Below are 22,544 nucleotides of genomic sequence, written 5' to 3'. Positions count from 1 at the left end.
TGCTATTTGAAGTTCTGCGGGAAGTATTTTATTTTCAGGAAGTAGTTTATGAGCACTGTCATATTTTGTTCGAAAAAAGCAAACTTTTATGCCCCATCTAATTTATTTGTTTATTCTGTCAATTGAGTAGGACGGCAAACTTTGAAACAATATTGCACTAAATTCTAAATGCGATAAAACAAGTGATCTAAAAAGATTTATTCGAGCCTTTAAAGGTATTTGATTGCGTACCAAATAAATTGATCTGATAGCTAAAGCCATTTTACTGATCACATTATTAAGTTGTTTTTGGTATGTCAACTCTTTGTCAAGAATAACACCTAAGTATCTGACTTCATCTGTTGGTTTCAATGAATGACTATTAAATTCAACGCAATTGACAGTTGGTAACTTCTCATTTTTGAAAACCATTATTTCTTTTCCCTTCATTTAGAGTTAACTTGTTTTGTTTCATATATTGTTCAGTTTCCATCAATATTTTTTTAGCCTTTGCTTCTAAACACTGTTCATTTTTTTCATGACATAAAATTGCTGTGTCATCTGCAAATTGTAAAACATTCGAACTTTTCCCTATTTCCTCACCGAAGTCATTTACATAAAGTATGAATACTAGTGGTCCTAGTACAGTACCTTGTGGAAAACCATGATTTATAATTGTCCAGTCGGATTCAACTAATCCGTTTCTAACACACTGTTTCCTGTTAATTAGAAACGAATTCAATAAGAGTCTTGCGTTTTCTCCAAAACCATATTTTTCAATTTTTTGAATAAAAATGTCCAAGGATGTTGAGTTAAAAGCTTTCGCTAAGTCCAAAAAGATTGTTTTACCGGAAGTACTATTCGTTCAGACGATGTTTTGACCTAAAAGCGAAAGGGAGTAAAATTGCAGTGTGAACTAATTTTTTCTGAGCGAGAGAAGTTTTTTGATCATACGCTGCGTTTAGTGAATGACTTTTTGACATTGAAAAGTAGTTTTTGACTGAATGGCACATATAGATAACCGTTTTTAGCCGTTTTTTCGTCTAAGTGGCCTAGTTTTTTTGCTTGAAATTTGGTTTTTTGTAGAAATAATTTTTAATCGATGCTATGTTGAAATTAAACCCCTGAAATTGAAAGCACAGTATTTTGCATAGCCTGAAATTGCGTTTCAAATGCGAAATTGGCACATATTTCTTGACTTTTTAGTTGATTTTTGGCTTTTTTTTCTATTAATTTCTTCATTTTTGGATCTTTTAGCTGTTTTTTGTCAACAATCAGTTAATATGGCAATTTCTTTGATAATTCATATACTCAATGCCTCTTTCTACCTCGATGTAATTTTGTTTCATAAAATTGTACATTTGCTAATCCGATTTTCGTAGTTTTTTTTGCCATTTTTTTTCAGTTTTTTGTTTGTATTTTGCTTTTAATTAATAGAGATAGTATTTTGTGGAACATGGGGGACTTTAATTTCGTTTCAATAAAAATTCAATCATTTTTTGGTGTTAAGTTTTTGAAAAAACAGATAAATGTTTTTCATAAACGCAGTCTTAATTATTTTTTGACCACTTTTTTGCAAAATGTTTCATTGTTACGTATGTCTGAATTCTGCTTTTTCTTGTTTTATTCTGTTCACCAAGTTGGATTTTTGTCTCGAATGACTCGTTGTCTTTTCTATGTCTCGAATGCTGAGCAATGAAATGTACTCGTTTTTCTTGATTTTTTTAAATTTGATTTTAAACTTTCAAAAATCAAGAATTGGTCTTTTTGTTACGGTGTTCCTAACACTGTGTCCATATTCTTCACATTCTTGTTTGTATCATTTTAGTTTTGTCCTGGCACCTACTTTTATATTCGTTATATTGATTTTTTCATTTGTTAAAAAATTGAATGAATTCAGCTTTTTCTTAGATCTTGGTTTCTTCGGTTTGCAATTGATTTAATTCAAAATAAGGCAGTACTGGGAGTCTGCTAATTCTCTTCCAACATTTCTAGTTAATACTATTCATTGCAATTTTCTTCTGGGCTTGGTATTGTTTTCAGACGATTTTTTGCCTTTTAATATTATTCTGTTGCTTTTGTTTTTCTATGATTAATTTAATTTTTGAATTAGTATGAAATCATGTTGTCTAGCATATATACAACAAGGAAGAATCATGTATTTTTTTTGTCTTAATTGCCGTGATTAGAAATCTAATAGTGGTTCTCTGATTCTTAAGTTTGAGCACTCTTTTTAATAATTTTGACTTTCCTGTCTTTTTTGAAAAGTTTTTATCTGCCGTTTGCTTTCGCGATCTTTTTGAGATTAGAATCATTAATTATCTGAGGGCAATTGATGGCCCTGGCAGCTTTGTCAGGCTATCAGTTTTTGACCATCCTAAAAATTTCAGACTTTTTTAACGTTACCAAACGTTTTCAATAATAAAATTTTGCTGCATTTTCTTTCTCTTGGTGACAGTGGTTTAATTTTCACCGATTTTTATATCAGACCCGGGGAGGTAATGAGTTAAAGGTTTAATACAAAAGGTAATGGCTTCAGCTTTTTGTGAAGTTTTGGTGCTTCGAGTCGCTTCCGGAATTCTTCCGGCTATGTTTTTAAGATCTGTTCACACATTTTCATGATTTTTGAAGTCAAATTGGAGTAGTGATTTTGGTCACGCCGAAACAGGAAATGGAGCGGAAAAGCGAGTGGTTTTGCGGCGTGAAATTTTTTCGCTCTGATTCTAAAGTAGTGAGAAAACGGTGTTTGAACAAAAGTTTGCTTTCTCGCTAGTAGTTTTTTGTTCACATGCGGCAATTTCACTTTAATTTTTACTGTTTTTTTCAATTTTTTGGATCGGCTTTTTTCTAAATGATTTTCACAATCCATTCACAGCTCATTCTAGGCCTAATGTTTTTGTTTGAATAAAATTTTAATTTCTCGCTAGTGGTTTTTTTGTTCACATGCGGCATTTTGACATTGATTTTCTGTTTTTTTTTTCTTATTTTTTCTGATTTTTTTAAAAATGGTTTTCCCAATTCACTCATAGTCCATTCTAAGTCTAGTTTTGCTGTTTAGTCAATGAAAAATCTTTGAATTGTTCGTCAGGACTTGTCCTGCTATGTTTTTTTGTTTCGTCGTCTGACGCTCTTTTTTAGTTTTACATTTGTTCACACCTCACAGCTGAAAAGTCAAATTGAATGAATGACTTCTTCCACTCACTAACCGCTTTTGCGCGCGTGGCGTCCTTTCTCACTCTCTCTAGCAATAGTTTTTTGTGTGCTTAGATTTTGATCATAAGTGACTTACCTCACTCAATAAAATGACATTTGCACTTTAAAACTTAAGTTTTTTTTTTAATTAGTTTAAGGTCAAAAGAACTCATATTTGTAATAAGGGTCCCTAACGAAAAGGCTTCTGCGCGATGAGTTAACAAGCTTTATTTATTTATCGTTTAATTTTTTTACAGCTTTTTGAGCGGCGTCGATAACTTTTTCAACTTATATCTGTCTCTGTTTCTATATCATATGGCACGCAAGTCTATTCTTTCGCGGCTATTCCGGCAATCTGCTGGCTATGTTTTTGTTGTCTGCTGAGTTATTATTTTAAATGAAAGGATTTAGTGGCTTTATAATTACGCATATGTAATTCTATTTAATATTAGCAAAGCGGTAGCTGGGACTATTATTGACTTTCTCTGGGTTTTTTTTATTTCGTTCTCAAATTTGACCTAAAAATTTTGTTAAATTTGACCTCTCAGTATTTCAAACTAGTTTGGTTCTGTCATTCATGCTTTTTCGACTGAATTCCGTGTGACAAATCATTTTTCAATATTCGTGGAGCGAGTTTTTACTAGCCCTTTTAAATTTTTAGTCACTTGTGATTACATCAGTCTCAAAAATGACTCTCCTCACTTTCAAAATAACTGTTTTTCATTTTGTTGAAACCGCAGACATACATAGCTTTCGCGGCATCTTCTGGCAATCTGCTGGCTGTCTTTAAAGTTTTTTGCATTTGTAACAGTTTAAATGACGGGCGTTTTTCTAAAGAATTGTTATGTTTTAGTTTTGTTGCTTGTTGTTTTTGCTATTGTCGCGCTACCTAGTCGTAGCAATGACACGTGTCGTATAATTTCTGATAACACAAAAATCATAGTTTTTCGTTTTTCATGGTTTAAACTAGTAGCTAATTGTTTAATTGTTAGACTTCACTTGTAACATTCTGTTTTCAAAACCAGCTGTGATTCTTTATTTTTTACTGTGCATGTTAATCTATTTGGTTTCTAGTCCCTTAGTCTAACTATGGACAGATCTCATTGTTTCTCAAGACTGAATATCTTTATTGGTTTCTGTTTATGGCTAATGATTTAAAACTTTTAAGCCATTCGTTTTAAAAGAACTTCCGATTTTTTGTCGCCTACTTTTGGTGTTAGGTTGGTTACATTATTTATTGGTTAATCCTCTAAAGATTTTTGTGTGCTTTCTATTGGGAAGTTGTTGTATGGTTTAAAGATTGGACGTTTCAGTTTTAAGTAGTTTTAGGCTACTTACTATCAAAGAGATAGGTGCAGTTCGTATTATTTGTCTATTTATTTCCTGTCTGTTGTCTTGCCTTGTTTTATAAAAATGTACAGTTTACCGTTTATTTTTTTGTTGTGTGAACGTTTACTTACTAATTGTTTCAGTGACCTAATGAGTGTTTAGTAAATGTTTTCAAAAACTATTAACTGAATTTTTTTTGTCTGTATTGGTATAAGCTAAATTGACTCTTGTAACTTGTTCTTCTACGAAGGCTGACAGTGATGTTTTTGATTTGTTTAATTCTTTGGATTGTAACTCTGGACTCGTCATGCTATGTTTTTTTGTAGTTCATTTTACCTTTTTCGTTTTAAATAAGCTCTTGACTTACGTCACTCAATGTTTTAACTGAACGGATTTTGAAATTCATGCAGCTATATTACGCAAATACTTTCAAGGTAAAAAAATGAAATCAGAATCAAAGTTCTTTAGAGTATATTGCTAATTGGTATTAAATTTAAGCTTATTGTCCTGCAATTCATCCTGAATTCACCACTTATCGAATCTAATGATAATGCATGCAGACCAAATTAGAAGAATTTTTGACACTTGTGCTGTTGTCAATTTTTCTCTTTATTTTTCGTGTACTGTTTCAATCTCAACTGTCTGTGGGGTCAAGGGCGGCTATTTTCCGGTAATTTGCCGGCTTTCTTTGTTACGTAAAAGTGGATGTCAATTTGATATTTCGAAGAAAATAAAAAACAAATTGCATGCAACTGGATCTTAAGCATAAACATTGCACAAGTTAGGATAAGAAGCATCAAAGCTACTGTTATACTGTTACAGGTTCCAAAGAGAACACCAATGAAGTGACGGAAAGTAGCAATATCTTCAGAACATTCGATGACTCAATGAATGGACCTCCCGACTTGACAAATGACTCTTGTACGGCTGAGGAGATTGGCAATTTCATAGTTCCTCAAACTGATCTTGACGATGACAAGGAGAAGATCCAATCGGCAGATTCCGCGGATGACGGTGTTCCTCGACACACCCCTGGAGATCTCGTGTGGGCGAGGGTAAGTGGGTACCCTTGGTGGCCCTCAATGGTCACCAATGATCCCATTCAGAACATGTTCTTCAAAACTGCTTCTTCTGGAAACAAAAAGGTACTGTATCACGTTCAGTTCTTCGGGTCTGTTCCTGAGCGAGCGTGGATCAACTGGAGGAACCTGGTCAAGTATGAAAGTGCGACGCAGTTTGACAAGTTGCCAAGTGCAGTCAATCCGAAGTCGAAGGGAAAGAAGGGATCTAGGAACGACAAGCGAAGTGAAAAGAATGAAGTGCCTCCGAGTAAGAAGTTGTGGTGGGAGGATTCTGTGAAGGAGGCGAATGAAGCCACTTTGGTTGACAAATACGTGCGACTGGACCGCTACTTGAAATTCAAACAGACCGATCAGATACCAGACGCGCTTTTCAGTCCAACGATTCCTCTGGAACGGATCGGAAAAAAGGAAACAACTACCGCTGCTGCTACTGCTGTGAGAAAACGAGAAAGCACAACCCCACTGGCAACAAGCGTGGCGTCAACAGAAAAAGGACACTCGTCTCTTTCCAAAAGTGAGACTGCTTCAAAGAAGATTAAAAGTGATCCTGACTTTGTTCAAGAGGTGTTCAACTTATACAAGGCGAAGCACTTGACAGTTGCCAAGACCAAGTTTCCAGACTATGACGATGATGATCTGGAAGCGTTTCTGTTGCTACAGTGGAAAAATTTGGACCAAAGGATTAAGGATAAGTACAAGAAGAGGTATGAGAACCCGGAGTTGAAGGTGGATTCGGGCGACGAGACAGACCCCGGAGACGAGGAGTCCCTAATCAACAGAGCGAGACCCCTGAGAAAGTGTGTCCTAACTCTAGGCACGAATGCGTATAAGGGGACACAAGTAAGTTTTATTTCACCGGAAACGTCAAAGTGCTGTCATGCATTTTTTGGTCAATAACTCGAGGATGCAAGGATAATTGTTAGTGAATTGGAAATCTGAAAGTTTCACAATGAGAAAAAGATCAACAGGAATTATTTGGGTTTGAAATTGAAGGAAAAGAGTAAGTTTTGGCTAGAGGGCTCATGTGAGTCTACGGATAACTCATTTCAACGCACAGGTACGCTTAACTCTATCTACTTAATTTTAATTGGTCATACCCTGATATTTCACATGCCTAAAGTATTGGACAATACTTAATAATTTGTTATCAATTCACAAAAACTTGATTTTCACCTTGTATTGAGATATAAAAAGTGAACGCGAACTTTCTGGACAGCACTAGCGTTTTTCCCCCTCAAAGTTTGTGAAAATAAGCGTGGTCCGCAACTTTTGACCATTTACATGTATTAACATGGGCAGCGACAAGGTTTTGCTTTTTCATCTTTTTGTTTCACTCGAAAAGGACTTCCACGACGTAGTATAGCTTTATCCAGCCCAAAAGTGTTGCAAATTCCATTGCTTCATGAGCATGCTAAATTTAAATTTATTTAAAATTATAATTCTTATTTGAAAAGGATAACGGACGGCTACCATTAATCTCATTTTGATCTTATGCTATCACATACTCATGCATTAATCTTAAATCACTAAAATGTATCCATCGACTCATATCGTTCCTTAGTTTTATGCTAGACAATTTTTGTTGGCTTTGCTGTGTATTTTTCTCCAGTTAGTTAACTACTCAACTATCAAGGTCCTGTTGGTCAATTGTTTGCTATTAATTGCTCTTGAAGTTTGAGGCATTTATTGTTCTTGCGCTTCTGTTCTGAAGCATGTTTTAGTCTTCGAGTGGTTTTTGACGCTGGACTTTTTTTGCGTGATCTCATTTGCTGTCATTCCGAGATGAATTTTAATGCTATAAAAGCCATTGTAAATTAGGGCAGGAACGACAGTTATTTATGGCGCAGAGAATTTGTTCCCTATAAACAGGCATAAATAGAGGACCAGAAATTATTTTTACAAAATTTTTTTACTCGCAATATCTGCGTTTGTCAATAACCTGTGTCGTTTGTGTCCAATGTTGCAGGTGTTGTTGATTCTGACACAGTTATTGTCCACTCAAGCACTTTCGAATTGTTGGTTTTTACGCCCCAGAGACTCATACATGGCACAGTTTCCACCCTTTCTTTCCTCTATTATTGGTTGTGTTATCATCGTGATTTCAAAAGATGTCTGAAATTCATGATGTTCGGCATTTTGAGAGCGGTTTTTTAAAGTTAAAATTTCAATATTTTCAGTTTAAGGTGTCCCATATATCAGAACTAGTAATGCACTTCTATATTCATTCTTGCGCTATTTTTGCCATGCTGGACGTAATATATTTATAGCTGAGTGTTATTTTTACTTTTACAACCTTTATTTTCAAAGACGACCAGTGATTTTATTTGCCCGTGTTTTACTTTTTTTATTATAGTCACATAGTATCAATAAAAACAGATCTTATCGGCTTACCTATGCGACAACCTTCATTCTTTGTTGAAGATGGTCTTTTATGCTTCGTTTACCTCGTAATAATCTCAATGGATGAAATTTTTTACTTTTGTTCCTTTTTGTCGATCTTTTTGGTGTCTTTTTGCTTTGTCTGCTATAAATAGTAGTCTCGTCTACTTTGTAATCAGAAACGTTCTGTTTGTCTGTTAAGGGTCCAACCTATTTTTTTCCAGTATGTAGGTTAGTTGTTTATAGATTTTGGCAAGAAAAAACGGGTTTTGAAGATTGAATAGTGTTGTTTTTTGCTTGCCTTTGCTTGTTTCTTTCATGTGAAACAAAGATTCTCCAACTTTCTAAGTTCTGTCTTCCCTCTCTCGCTTCTTTCTAAGAAACCTTGGTGCTCAATTACTGTATAACCTTATTACCTAATAGCTTAAAATTTGTCAGTTTTTCATTCAATTCTTTGGATGGTATGTCAGGACTTGTCTTTTCGTTTATTTCGTCGACTTTTTCAACCAATGACGTCGCGCTTATACTTGAAGTCAGAATCTTGTTCGTTAATGCAATTATTCGAAAGCCTCGCGTGTGCGAAGTAAGCTCTTATGATTATCGGAGCGAGTTTTAACTGATTTTTTTAGTCATAGCTGCCGTCAGCCTCCCAACGGCTATTATTTAGGCGCTCTCCTTTTTTTTACAATTCGAAGAATTTGAATTGTATTGGGGCGCTGTCTTTTTTAAGATCTGTTCGCACGTTTTTAGTTGCTCTCAAATGAAGTTTGTAGCAACTATATTAGTACTGTTGGTCCTTTTTATGTGATTTTTCGCTTGACCGATTTTTCGTCTGACCCACTTGACTTTTGGTCCTTAAAAACGAGATAAACAGGTAGTGCGCAGCGGGCATCAATATTCATTAGAGGCCCGTAGCTGGCATTAGTAGTCTTTCAAGTGCTTAGAGTGTTGCAGCGGCTGGGAAGCCCTAATGCTTGGTTAAATGGTCATTTTAGGAGTTATTGAGCCCAAAATAGTGCAATTTTTAGGTTTTTTGGTCATTTGGGTTTCTGTTTGATCAGCTTTGAAATTAAATTGAAGTTAGTCAAAGTTGATTAAGGTATTTTGCAAGGCAGAAATACTTTTTACGACAATTTTTGCGAGCTATATATTTTGGTACCGCAAACAAAAACACGGAAAATGACACTAAGTTGTGTGGTTTGTTTTTCAAGTTTTTTGAAAGTTTTTCGTCATTTTTGAGATCTTCCAGCCCCAGGGCCAGACAACATCCTTTAGAGTTAAATAATAGGTTACTACATAGTGTGTAGGGGCAATGGAATTGGTTTCAACTTTTTAATATCACGAATTTTGGCAAATTCGTGCCAAAATTTTATCATGTACGGGTTTATCGTTCTATGTGCGAGTGAACCTTTTTAAAGCTTGAAACTGGGTGGCTGGATAGTTTCTAAAGATTTTTAAATTGCTCGATGTGTAAATATCACAAACTTTGGCAACCTTAACAAAAGAATTCGCAATTTTCTTTAAAAATTTTACCTGTTTTTGAGTTTATTGATCTTCAAGGGCCAATTTAGATTTCTTAAAATCTTCTGCAGATGGGTTGCTTGACAGATTCGAGAGACAAAAGTTGATTGGAACATTTTAATACTGCAAAATTTAGAAAGTTGAATAATTTCTGCATTTTTCAACTCTTTAAAATGTCTTATCTCTGAGTCTTTCTCTTTAAGGCCGAAAACGTTTTCCAGGCTTTTGCGTGAGTTAATGGGTTTGTTTTATAAGATCAATTTGGGCCTTCAAGGTTAAACCTCCCAGAGTTATAGCACTGCTTATATTTTGTTTATTTTGATTATTTTTGTCTCCTAAACGTCTGAGACTGCTTGTCTTTTTGACTGGCATTGTTGAATTGATCTGCTGGTCAGATACAGTGGTTGTATGTTTTTATCAATTCTTTGGATTGTATTTCAGGTCTTGTCCGGCTATGTTTTTTTATTCGTTTTTACTTTTTGAACACGTTTTTCGTTTGACATACGCCAGGATTTTCACGCTCGACATTTGACTTACCTCACTCACTGCAACTGAATGGATTTTAATTCTGTGATTTTAATTCGCGCATTTAATTACGCAATTTTGTGAATACAGTCAGAGTCAGAAGAGCAAATTCAAAAGAAATGGGATAAACCGAAGTTTATCTTTGGTTTATTCACTTAATTCAATTTAGAAGCTGAATTGAGTGTAGTTTTAGAATCCAACTGAAACTGCATACCGAATGAGAACAGTTTTTGGAACTTGGGAACAAATTATGTCAATTTGCATCTTATTTTTTTTCCTGTTTCAATCCCGATGTGCGTCAACGGTGGTTATGTTTCAGTCTCAAATTCACTTTCAAGAAGCCGACTTCTATTAGCTTTCTCCAATAAGATGATTTAAAAGTAAACGGGGATAATTTACTTGAAGAGAATTTTAAGGCACTTCTACAGCAAATAAGTTTGAATCATTTAGGTACATCAAAACAATTTGTAGAAAAAAAACTTTTTTCCTAAGTTTTTCTGGTCTCATTCTTTGCATGGTCTTTTGAGAGTACAGGTCTATGAAGATATTGCAGCTTTTTCCCGGCAATCAGCTAGCTATATTAAGAATATTGAAAAAATGCCAGGAGGAAGCTATTTGAAAATTTATACAGATAACAGAATTTGGCGTCATTTGAAGTTTTTCTCGTTAACAGATTGAGGGTGCAAAACCAGAAGAGGAGTCTGCTCCCAAAAGTAGTGGAGAGCCAAGTCCACCTAAAATACCTGCAGCAAACAAGAGAAACCAGACTGTAAACAATTCCAACATGGCCAATTCCAGCGATAGTAGTCAGACTAACCCACGGTCCACTTCAACCAAAGGAAGACCTGCCAAAGGGAGCGTTACCCCCTCAAGCCCGGCTGTTGCAGTGGCAACAAACGTGGAAAACAGCAGTGCTGTGAACAGTAATAACAACAGTAGCAACAGCAATGCTTCTTTGATAGTTCTGCCTGAGCTCAGTTGCAGATCTCCAGTTATGATGCTGACAGAAGATGAGGTAATACAAAACCTACACATTTAACTAGAATAGAACAGAACAAACGGTTACTGCTTTTTCTAGCTGCGAATCTAAGCAGAGCGTAGCTATATTGAGCTGTTCCTTGTTTTTACGACTCGAAGAGGTTTTTTAAAAGGAAGTTCTATTTGTTCAAACGGCGTTTTGACCTAGAGCGAAATTGAGCAAAATTGACATGTGAACTAATTTTGAGCAATTGACATTTTGACTTTTTTTTGCTAGATTTGCGCATAGAGATAACCGTTATTTCGTCTATTCGGCTTAATTTTTTAATAGCCGCCGTCAGCCTCTCAACGGCTATTCTTTATGCGCTCTCCTTTTTTACAATTCAAAGAATTTGAATCATATTAGGGCGCTGTCTTTTTTTAAGATCTGTTCTCACATTTTCATGAATTGGAAACCCGATTGTGTGGGTTGATGACGGCGAAATTTTGAAGACCCGATTGTGAGGGTTTCTGGGAACAAATAAAAGGCAAATACTCAATTGCGTGGGCACCATGGTGATTTTTGGGCACAAGGCTGATCGGAAGAAAACTTTCTGAGAATCGACTGAACTTAGAAATGATTTCAACTATGATTTCCCCAACCAACCATACCCTAAAATAATAAAATAAAATTAATTATCATAACGTTATGATAATTAATTGGTTCCTGAATGCTTAGATGTAATTTTACAGTGAAAAAAAAGACAACTTGAAATGAACTATTTCAATTTTAAAAAAAACAAAAATTTGAGTCAAATTGAAGCGACAATTTTGGTCACGCCTAAACAGGAAGTGGAGTGAAAAAGCGAGTGGTTTTGCGATGTTAGCTTTTTATTCTAATTTTTTAGTGGAGTGGGAAAACGGTGTATGAACAAAATTTCGCTCTATCGCTAGTGCTTTTTTTGTTCACATGCGGCATTTCGGCTTCCATTTTTGCTGTTTTTTTTTTCGTTTTGTTTATAGAATTTTTTTCTAAAGGGTTTTCCCAATCCAGTTATACTCAATTCTAGATCTAGTTTTTTGTTTAGGCAATGAAAATTCTTTGAATTGTAGCTCAGGACTTGTCCTGCTTTGTTTTTAATAGCCGCACAGCGATAGCTGGGGCTATTATTGGCCTTCTCTTGGTTTTTTTATTTCGTCGTCATGATTTTTGTTACGACCATATGACGTCACAGCCACTTTTTTTCATTCGTTCATGCAATTTCAACTGAATTGCATGTGTAACGTCATTTTTCGCTTTTAGTGGAGCGAGTTTTTTTGTTCACGCGTGATTAAATTTTTGGTCACACTTGACTTACCTCACTCTCAAAAATGACTTCCTCACTTTGAAATTGACTTTTGTTTACTTTAATTCAAAGAGATAAGGTCAAAGGGGTGTGTGTCACTCTAAATGAAGGTTATTTGAGATAAGCTAATAGAGGCAGCAATAAGTTAAACAGATTTGTAATCCAAATATAACAGATCAGCCTTCAATGAAAAGACGAATTTTTTTGGTCTGTCTTTTACTGTTTTTTTAGACTGCCGATCTACGAATCTATTGCGGCTATTTTCTGGCAATCTGCCAGCTATGTTTTTTTAGTTCGCTTTACCTTTTGATCACGTTTTTCGTTTTACATAGTCACGATTTTCACGTTTGACTTTTGACTTACCTCACTCACTGTTTCAACTGAATGGGTTTTAACTTCTTTCACGCATTGAAGCACGCAATTTAGTGAATACAGTCAATGTAAAAGGCACAAAATGAAAAGAAACGGGTTGAACATATAAAGCCCCTTCGTTAAGTCATAGTGCTTTAAGTAATCGAAGTTCGTTTTTAGCTGACATTAAGTTTAATAGCTTAGAAGCTGAGTTCAGTGTAATTTTGAAATCTAACCGAATATGCACAATTTGCACACCAAATAATACTTTGACACTGAAAAATTTGTCAGTTTCTATCTCCTAATTTTTCTGTTTCTGTTTTAATCCCAATGTGCGTCAAGCGTGTCAACGGCGGTTATTTTCGGCAATTTGCCGGCTATGTTTTTATTATAGTGTCGTTTTTTGACAAATATTTTTTGATCGATGCTGTATTAATATGTAAGTTATGATTAATAGCCGCCCTCATCTTCTCAGCCGGCTATAGCGCTCCTATACTTCGACATTTTGCGTGAAATCTTTTTGACTTCTCTAGGCTAGTTTCACTCTTCTGTCATTCTGCTCAAAGTCCTTTTAAACAGCAGCTGCTCAGCAAAGCAATTCAAAATGAAGAGAGTCAGTATAAAAAAAAATCAAAGTCAGAAATCGAAACGGGATAAACCCATAAAGCCCATTTTTAGATGCCCGGTACTTGAACTTTGTTCTCATAAGTTTTAGTTACTATCTAAAGTGCTTATTGGTATTGAAACTAGACCCTGTAGCGTCTTACTGAGAGACAGGAGTATGTTCAATTACGAAATGACATCAAAATAAATCGCACTTAAAAATGTTTTTACAAAAATCAATTTTTGTTGATGTTTTATTTCTTTCAATCCCAATAGAGTTATGGGAATCAACGGCGGGTATTTCCGGGCAATCTTCCGGGTATGTTATTACTTTTTGAGGGCCTCACAATGAATTTCGAATACACAATTTTTAGATAGTTTTTGGTTTTTTTTCAGTATTTAATTGCTCTCCAATCAGAAGCAGTTATTACGTGTGAGTGTTTCTTACGCCGATTTTTCGCTTAACCGTTTTTGCGCTTTTCTTCTAGAATAATCTTTGATTTCTCTAGTGACTTTTTAACGCACTTCTGCTTGATTTTTGAGTGATTTCAATTGCTCTCACTCCGCAATAGTTTGTTGTTCAAGCAAAACCGATACGAAGACAAGGCCCTGATAGCCGAGTGGTTAATGCCTCCGTCGAGGTGAAGGAATCGGACTGAGGATGTCGGGGTTTGAGCCCTACCTTAGTCTGATGTTTTGGCACCCGTAAAGAAAAATTTACGCCCTGTCTGTCATTCGAGAGCAATTTTTTCCGACGTTAGTGGGTTCGTTTTTTTTCTATCTTTGAGTGGACTTTTTGTCAGTGTACAATGCAACAGCCTTTTGTTAATTCATACCCTGACTACCCCGGTTTTGAGAAAAAGATGTTTTTCTTTTTAATTGTACACATAATAATTCGATTTTAGCTGTTTCGGCCAATTTTTCTTCGTTTTTGGTTTTATTTACTGGAGTAAGCTTTTAATTTATAATTTTTCAATAATATCGATTTTCTTTTTAATATCGTGGTATTCATAATGAAATCAGTTTTGGGCGTTAACTGTTTGATACGCTTTGGAAATTGGTTTTATATTGGCAATTTCCACTGCAGTTTGACATTTTGGTCAAAATATTTGAATTTTTCGAATTGCTAAATTCTGCGTCAACTCTTGTTTAGACAGAAGTATGCCCTTGTACTTCTAATGAGCCGTGCAATGCTAGGTAATGAAGTGTACTTTTTTTAATAGCCGCACAGCGATAGCTGGGGCTATTATTGGCCTTCTCTTGGTTTTTTTTTATTTCGTCGTCATGATTTTTGTTACGACCATATGACGTCACAGCCACTTTTTTTCATTCGTTCATGCAATTTCAACTGGATTGCATGTGTAACGTCATTTTTCGCTTTTAGTGGAGCGAGTTTTTTTGTTCATGCGCGTGATTAATTTTTTGGTCACACTTGACTTACCTCACTCTCAAAAATGACTTCCTCACTTTGAAATTGACTTTTGTTTACTTTAATTCAAAGAGATAAGGTCAAAGGGGTGTGTGTCACTCTAAATGAAGGTTATTTGAGATTAGCTAATAGAGGCAGCAATAAGTTAAACAGATTTGTAATCCAAATATAACAGATCAGCCTTCAATGAAAAGACGAATTTTTTTGGTCTGTCTTTAGACCACCTGTTTTTAGACCACCTGTTTTTTGGTCTGTCTTTAGACCACCTGTTTTTTGGTCTGTCTTTAGACCACCTGTTTTTTGGTCTGTCTTTAGACCACCTGTTTTTTTAGACTGCCGATCTACGAATCTATTGCGGCTATTTTCTGGCAATCTGCCAGCTATGTCACTCATTTTATTGTTTTTTTAATAGCCACCGTTAGCCTCTCAACGGCTATTACTTAGGCGCTCCCTTTTTTTAATTCGCTTGACCTTTTGATAACAATTTCGTTTTACATAAATCACGATTTTCTCGTTTGACTTCTGACCTCAATCACTATTTCAACGGAATGGATTTTAAATTCTGTCACTCGTTGAAATACGTAATATAAACATGTAACGCCCGGTCATTAAGTCATAGTTCTTTAGGTTATCAAAGTTTTTGCTAGCTGGCATTAGTTTTATGCTTAATAGCGTTCATTTTAGAGGCTGAATTAAGTGAAATGTTAGAATCTAAACGAATATGCACAATTTGTACACCACATAAGAACACTTTGACACTTAGAAAAATTTTGTTAATCTCCATCTCTTAATTTTTTGTTTTGCTGTTTGAATCCCATTATGCGTCAAGTGGGTTAATGGCGACTTTATTCAGACAATTTCCCGGCTATGTTTAAAAATTTTAAATATGCCTTTTTGTTACCGCTTTTTTGCACTGTGTTTATAAGCTTCTTTTTAGCATTTTAATTTTTAGTCAGTTTGTGCTTCGAATTCAAACCAGTAAACGAATTAAGTGATGCTGCAATAGCGGATCAATGATGCCTGCAATTATCGAGGCTGCGAGACAAGACAGACAACAAATTCAAATAAACAACAATCATTAATTACAACCAAATCTCAATGTCTATTTTTTAAAAAACACGAAGTCACAATGGCATCATATAGAACCTGAACTAAATAAATTTACTTGCAGTTCACAAGAAAAGAATTAGAACCTGTTCTTGATAAGAATAGCTATCAAGTGGACAATAAAAGAGCGATGTTAAAAATACGCTTTTCTGAAAACAATTTTAAGCCATGAAACTGTCGTGTATCCTGTCGTTATCGTGATAATATGACAAGAACCTCAAGTGAAAGAACCTCAAAGTTCAGCTAGTGCCATTAAGTTTAAAAACCATGAAAACTCAGAGTATCAAAGCCAACACTTCGTTACTTAAAACATAAAACTGCATTGAAGATCAAATTTCAATTTACTGGAAAAAGGATACAATCTCTTTGCTGAAAAATTTAATGATCTTAGTTTTAGCTTTGTTTTTATATTTGTTATTTTATATAATCCAGCACTGAGAATTTGCTGGAGTTTCATTTTAAAATCTTTATAGATTTTTTATGAATATTCTTGAGGCTAAGTTTTGGTAATAAGGTTTTCGTCCTTAATTTGACATTCGCCATTGGTATAAACTCACTCTGCCTAATAAATCTGAAACATGAGAGAAGTGTTTGTTTGCTTTAATTTCTGTTACGAAAAAAACCAAAATACAAATTTTGGTTTTTTTAATGATTTAGTTTCTAAGAATATTATCTGCCTTATGCCTTCAGGTCTTTTCAGTCGCGTAGTTTCATTTTGCTTAGTTCCATTTTTTCAAGACATTTCATTTCGTGCAACTTTTTATTGCTAACAGTTTTTGAGCCTATCATTCTTTTTCCATACTAGGAATTTTGGCCATTTTTGAATATACCAGATGCTTTTAATAGTAATGAAGTTTGCGGCGTCAAATTTTCACAGTGAGTTTTTTCTCAAGTTTCTTCTGTTTTTAATCTGTTCGGCTTCTTGTTATGGTTTCTGAATGATGACTGAATTGTTTTGTAATCTGTTCCAATAATGTCAATACTCAAATCTTTCGTTGTAACAGCAGTGAAAAATTTTAATTAAGTTTGATATGCTGAAAATTAAAAGGTCTTAAGATCATAGCTAGTTTTTGGCTACAATAGAGTTTTTTTTGCGAAGTGACGACGCTTCCAGTTGCTTCAGGAATTAATTCGGCTATATTTGTTTTCATCTCATCGTCTTTCAGCTCTGATGTGTGAGCAAATGTAAAACGAATGGCGAAAGAAGACCTTATCCCAAAGACCTCCGGAGGCGTGGGAACTGTGGAGACAATAACATGGTTGCAGCCGAAACTATAGTTTTTTGTCTTCACAATAAATTCTTTGAATCAACAAATTTGAAATAAAAGTCTGGTAAAATTTTAAACCGCTATTATTGCGAGAAAGTTTTGAAAAATCAGCAATGCCGAGAATGTCAAATTTTCTAATGACTTCTGCCTCTCACTAACGGCTTTTGCTCGCGTTACGTACTCTCAATCTCAAGTAAAAGCTTTTGAGTCATTTACGTATTTAGATTTTGGCCATACGTGACTTCACTAAATGACTTTTGCGCTGTAAAATTTAATTAAATAATTTGGAGCTCAATAACACTCATGTGCTATTAGGGTCCCTCATAAAAAGGTTTCTGAGAAGTGATTTTAAACACGCCATATCCCTTTAGCGCATTTTTTCGCAAATTTTTAAACAACTTGGATACGTTTGAACTCATTTCTGTATCTGTTTCTATTTGTATTCTACGACCTGCAAATCAATTTGGCGGCTATTACGGCAATCCGCCGGCTATGTACTATCTATTAATCTTTCAAATTGTTTAGTTCAAATTTTTATCTTCCTTAGGCGCAAGAGAACAGAAGTGAATTTAGCACAATGTTCCGGTCCCGCTCATCCACGTTTTTGATTTAATTATCTACCAAATGAGGTAGAGATAGACAACTTTCAAAATTCACATTTTGTTCGAAAAAATTGGTGTATAAATAAGAAAGTAATACAGTATAAATAGATAGTTTGTCGTATAAACAGATAGTTTGTCGTTGATGAGACCTGTCTTTGATGAGACCAGGTATCACGTAGTGAAAAAAGAGCAAAGTTAAAGAATACGTTTTTAGTTCCTTAAGTGACCTCTTTGCTTCGACTAAGGTTCACATTGACAGAAAAATGGCAGAAAAATGGGACCGAAAAATGGCAAAGCTCAAAAGTCCTTTGTTCTTTTGAAGAATATTTTTTTTCAAATAACTATAAACATCAGCTAAAAATATGAGGTGGGTTAACTTGTAACATCTTTGGAAGCCAAATGGACCTCTCCTTGGTAAGGCTAGGTCATGAGACCAGAAAATAACAACGACAACTGGCATAACTCAAAATTTTTAAAAACATACTCAAACATAATTTTGAAGCCATTAATACCATGAGCTTCTCACTGAAATTATAAATTTTGTTAATTGGGCCTCATTGGCTTGTAAACAAAATCTCAGTATTTCATCACTGATTTCAAGTCATTTTGGTCTGTAGTTTACACAATAAAGAACAAAAAAGTTGATATTTCAGAAAAAAGACAGCGTCCCAATTCAAAGTTTTTGGATAATGAAAGGCCTTTATTAGACCAAAACTGGCCTTGCTATTGAGGCTCACCGTCTTAAAACTTCTGAAATTTTTGTCAATATCAGAGAAATAGTAATTGTAATTTTCGGAACACTGTCATAGGAAGCGGAAGTAAAGTTAGCCCTCTTTGATGTTTGTTTGTTTCAGAGAAGATTCTTTCAACAGTTTATAGTTTTGCACTTACGGCAAGCTTAAGAAAGTGCCCTAATTTTGGTCACCTTTTTTCATAACAGCTGAAATTTGAAACTTTAAGCCCACATTTCAGAAGATCAAAAATGAAAGGATCAGAATTTCAGCAAAACTCCTCTGTCTTTAAAAGTATAAACAATAACAGTATCGATGACGGTTTTAACATATTTTATTAGCAAGTTGAAACTTGAGTAAAAACGAGTCGAAAACTGAAACTTGAGTAAAAATAAAAGTAAATTGCAAATAACTATAGCGTAGTTTGAACAAATTTAATCTTGGTTTTGATCAACGACCATAAAAAATTAAATCAATCCTTCAAGGTCCGATGATAACAATTGCTAAACACAAGTTTACTGCAATGCCAATTTTCCACTTTTCTGCATTGAAAACGTAGAGGTTAAACTGAATTCTTCCATTTGGATATTTTTTAGCTCCCTGCTGATGGATGAGGACAAAAACTAGTAAAATTAACTGAAGTCCCCACTCATTGGGTGACATTTAAACAGAGAAGGGCTCCCCTCATAAAATGAGCCCGATATCACTTGAGGTTAGTGAGTTCTTGAACCGGACTTTCTTGACCCTCTTATTGGGCATAGCGACGTAATTGGATGCGACAGTCCCCATCATTTCTGGCTCATAATGGCGAATGTCTTGCAATCAGCATTATAGACAACAAAAACGACAGGAATCCGTCAAATATTCCTTATAACTATAATCCTCGATAGCTAAGTAAATTGGCATAACTCGAAAAACTAAATGAAAAATTTTGTTCTACGCTGGACGGGATTTCTTCTTCACAACTCTCTACGATATGCCGATCGGCCAAAATTGACTGAACAAAAAAACAGTTGAGCATATAGGAAGCCACCAAAGAACAATAAAGATTTTTAATAGCCGCCCTCATCTTCTCAGCCGGCTATTATAGCGCTCCTGTTTTTACAATTCAAAGAATTTGAATTGTATTGGGGCGCTGTCTTTTTTTTTTTTAAGATCTGTTCACAGATTTTCATGATTTTTGAAGTCAAATTGGAGTGGTGATTTTGGTCACGCCGAAACAGGAAATGGAGCGAAAAAGCGAGTGGTTTTGCGGCGTGAAATTTTTTCGCTCTAATTTTAAAGTAGAGCGAGAAAACGGTGTTTGAACAAAAATTCGCTTTCTCGCTAGTGATTTTTTGTTCACATGCGGCATTTTCACTTTGATTTTTACTGTTTTTTCGATTTTTTGGATCGGATTTTTTTCTAAATGGTTTTCCCAATCCATTCATAGTTCATTCTAGGCCTAGTTTTTTGTATGAACCGAATTTCCATTTCTGGCTGGTGAATTTTTTTGACATGCGACATTTTGACATTGATTTTTTGTTTTTTTTTTAAATTTTTTTGATCTGATTTTTTTTTCAAAATGGTTTTTCCAGTTCGCTCATAGTCCGTTTTAGGTCTAGATGATTGTTTAGTCAATGAAAATTCTTTGAATTGTTCGTCAGGACTTGTCCTGCTATGTTTTTTTACTTCGTCGAATAAAAAAATGTTTCGCTTTACCTCATTTTGCCGCTTTTTCAACATTTTGCGTGATATCTTTTTGACTTCTCTAGGCTAGTTTCTATCTTTTCTCATTCTGCTAAAAGTGATTTTGAACATCAGTTGCTCAGCAAAGCAATTCAAAATGAACAGAGTCAGTATAAAAAATTGAAGTCAGAAGTAGAAACGGGATAAACCCATAAAGCCCAATTTTAGATGCCCGCTATTTGAACGGCGTTCCTATAGGTCTTAGTTACCATCTCTAATGCTTATTGGTATTGATAGTAGCCACTGTAGTCTCTCTCTAAGAAACAGAAGTACGTTATGTTCAACTACGAAATGCCATCAAAATAAATCGGACTTAAAAAATGTTTTTGTACAAATTTTTTTTTTTGAATATCGTCTATTCTTTCAATCCCAATCATGCTTATTGGAATCAACGGCGGCTATTTTCCGGCAATCTGCCGGGTATGTTTATTCTTCAATGGGAATAAGTTTAAGCTTAATAGAGGGATACTTGTTTTGGTTATTTTGGTTCCCGTACAGCTCTGAAATGGCGTTTTATCGTGTAAATTTTTCTCTCCATCTACTATAACGATCAAAGTTGTTAATGTTGTGATTTTTAGGCGTTGGAACAAGCGAATGCTGAAGGTCATATGGACGAGGAGGATGAAGAGATAACCGGATGCAGAGCAGCTAAGAAGGAGTTCGTGTGCAAAACATGCGAGACATCTGGTGAACTGCTTCTCTGTGAAGGACACTGTTCTGGCGCTTTTCATTTGAGTTGTCTGGGACTGGAAGAAGTTCCAGAGGGCGAATTCCTTTGCGAGGAATGCAAAAGAGGCAAACACAGTTGCTTCGTCTGTAGGAGTAAAGAGGGTGTCGTTAAAGCATGCGGTGTGTTGTACTGTGGGAAGTATTATCATGAGGAGTGCTTAAAAGGATACCCCCTCGCAAGGCTTTCCTATCAGGGACAAATTGTGTGCCCATTACACGCCTGTGCCAGCTGTGGCTTCCACAAGAAAAACTCGCCAGACGTGTTTCGAGGCAAAATGTACAGATGTGTTCGATGTCCGGTTGCGTACCATTGTGGAGATGCGGATGCGTGTCTGGCTGCTGGGTGTGCTATCATTGCGCCCAATTCCATTATATGTTGCAAACACTTCATGCCAGTCAAGAACAACAAGAACCATCAGCATATAAACGTGAGCTGGTGTTTTGTATGCTCGCAAGGTGGAAGCCTCCTCTGTTGCGAAAGATGTCCTGCATCTTTTCACCTCAAGTGCATTGGACTCTCTAAGTTGCCCAAAGAGACTTGGTTTTGCAATAGTTGCACCCTAGGGCTCAGACCCAGATATGGAGACATTCTCTGGGCTAAAGTGCAGAACTATCGATGGTGGCCCGCAGAAGTGATCTTTCCCAGGTTGATTCCTCAGAAATCCTTGGAAGAGCCGCACCAAGTCGGGGAATTCATTGTGCAGCTTTTTGCCACTAAAGAGTATCACTGGGTCCACATTGGGCTAACTTTTCTGTTCCACGAGAACGACAAAAACTTCCATGAGCCGGGAGAAAAACACTACCCAAAAAATTTTCAAATTGCCTTAGAGAAAGCGAGCCAGGTGCTCACAAAGCGAAAATCATTCACACGCAAGTCGGCGCTGCCAAGTCTCAGTAACCAGACATCGCCCAAGGCGTCCGATTTGCTAAAACCAGTCACTGCTTCGGACCTTGATTCGAAAAGCTCGATACCTGTCCAAGTTGCTCCTCGGGTTCCGATCGAACCGGAAACATCATTTCTGCCACTTCTCAACCAACCCAACTCTTCTTCCCACAATTCTCCCAGAAACTCCAGTCCTCTTTCCTCTGCTCGATCAGCTTCTGTGGAAGCAAAGAATTTGGGAAGTACAACGAATAGTTCCAAAGGTGCTGTAGGAAGCCCAGCAAAGCGACCCGCATCCAGGCAGAAAACGAATAGGGACTCGGCTTCTCCGTGGAGTTCCAGTGCTCCTGCCAAGAAACCAAGAGGTCGTCCGTCTGACACCGCGAAGAAACAACAAGAGTTGGTCCAGGCAGCAGCAGCCTTGATGGCTAAGGTATCCTCTGCTTCAATAAGCGCAAATGCGTCCAAAGCGAGTGCTGAGAAGACCTCAGGTGGGGACACTTTTAATCTGAACGGTCCATCCAGTGCAACCAAGTCCAGCACCAGTTCAGCCGGTTCTAGTGTTGCTGCGGCCTCTGATTTGAAAGTATTGCCCCGAAAGGATGTCAAGCAACCAGCATCTGTCGGAAGCAAACCAGCAAACAATCCGAAGATTACAAACATAACGCCACCAGCTTCGCCATGCACTACGAAACTCTTCTCTCACACCGCAGGTATTCTCTTAATGGAAAAATCTTGAGCTGGAAGTTAAGTTTTAAACATAAATTTTAATTTGTAATTAATTGCTCTCAAACGAAGTTTGT

General features: G+C 36.0%; 1 protein-coding gene across 1 annotated transcript in view; it reads left to right on the top strand.

The window, feature by feature from the left end:
* LOC142350755 (histone-lysine N-methyltransferase NSD2-like) overlaps window positions 1-22,544 on the top strand; it is a 57,627-nt gene that overhangs the window by 9,010 nt on the left and 26,073 nt on the right. The window contains exons 2-4 of the mRNA XM_075402710.1: window positions 5,323-6,422; window positions 10,681-11,022; window positions 20,708-22,454. Coding sequence (XP_075258825.1) covers window positions 5,323-6,422; window positions 10,681-11,022; window positions 20,708-22,454 — 3,189 coding nt within the window. The remainder of the gene's footprint in view (window positions 1-5,322; window positions 6,423-10,680; window positions 11,023-20,707; window positions 22,455-22,544) is intronic.

The sequence above is a fragment of the Convolutriloba macropyga genome, chromosome 12 (assembly GCF_964194025.1).
Source record: "Convolutriloba macropyga chromosome 12, txConMacr16.3, whole genome shotgun sequence".
Lineage (NCBI taxonomy): Eukaryota > Metazoa > Xenacoelomorpha > Acoela > Convolutidae > Convolutriloba > Convolutriloba macropyga.
This window is presented reverse-complemented; position numbering and strand designations above follow the sequence as displayed.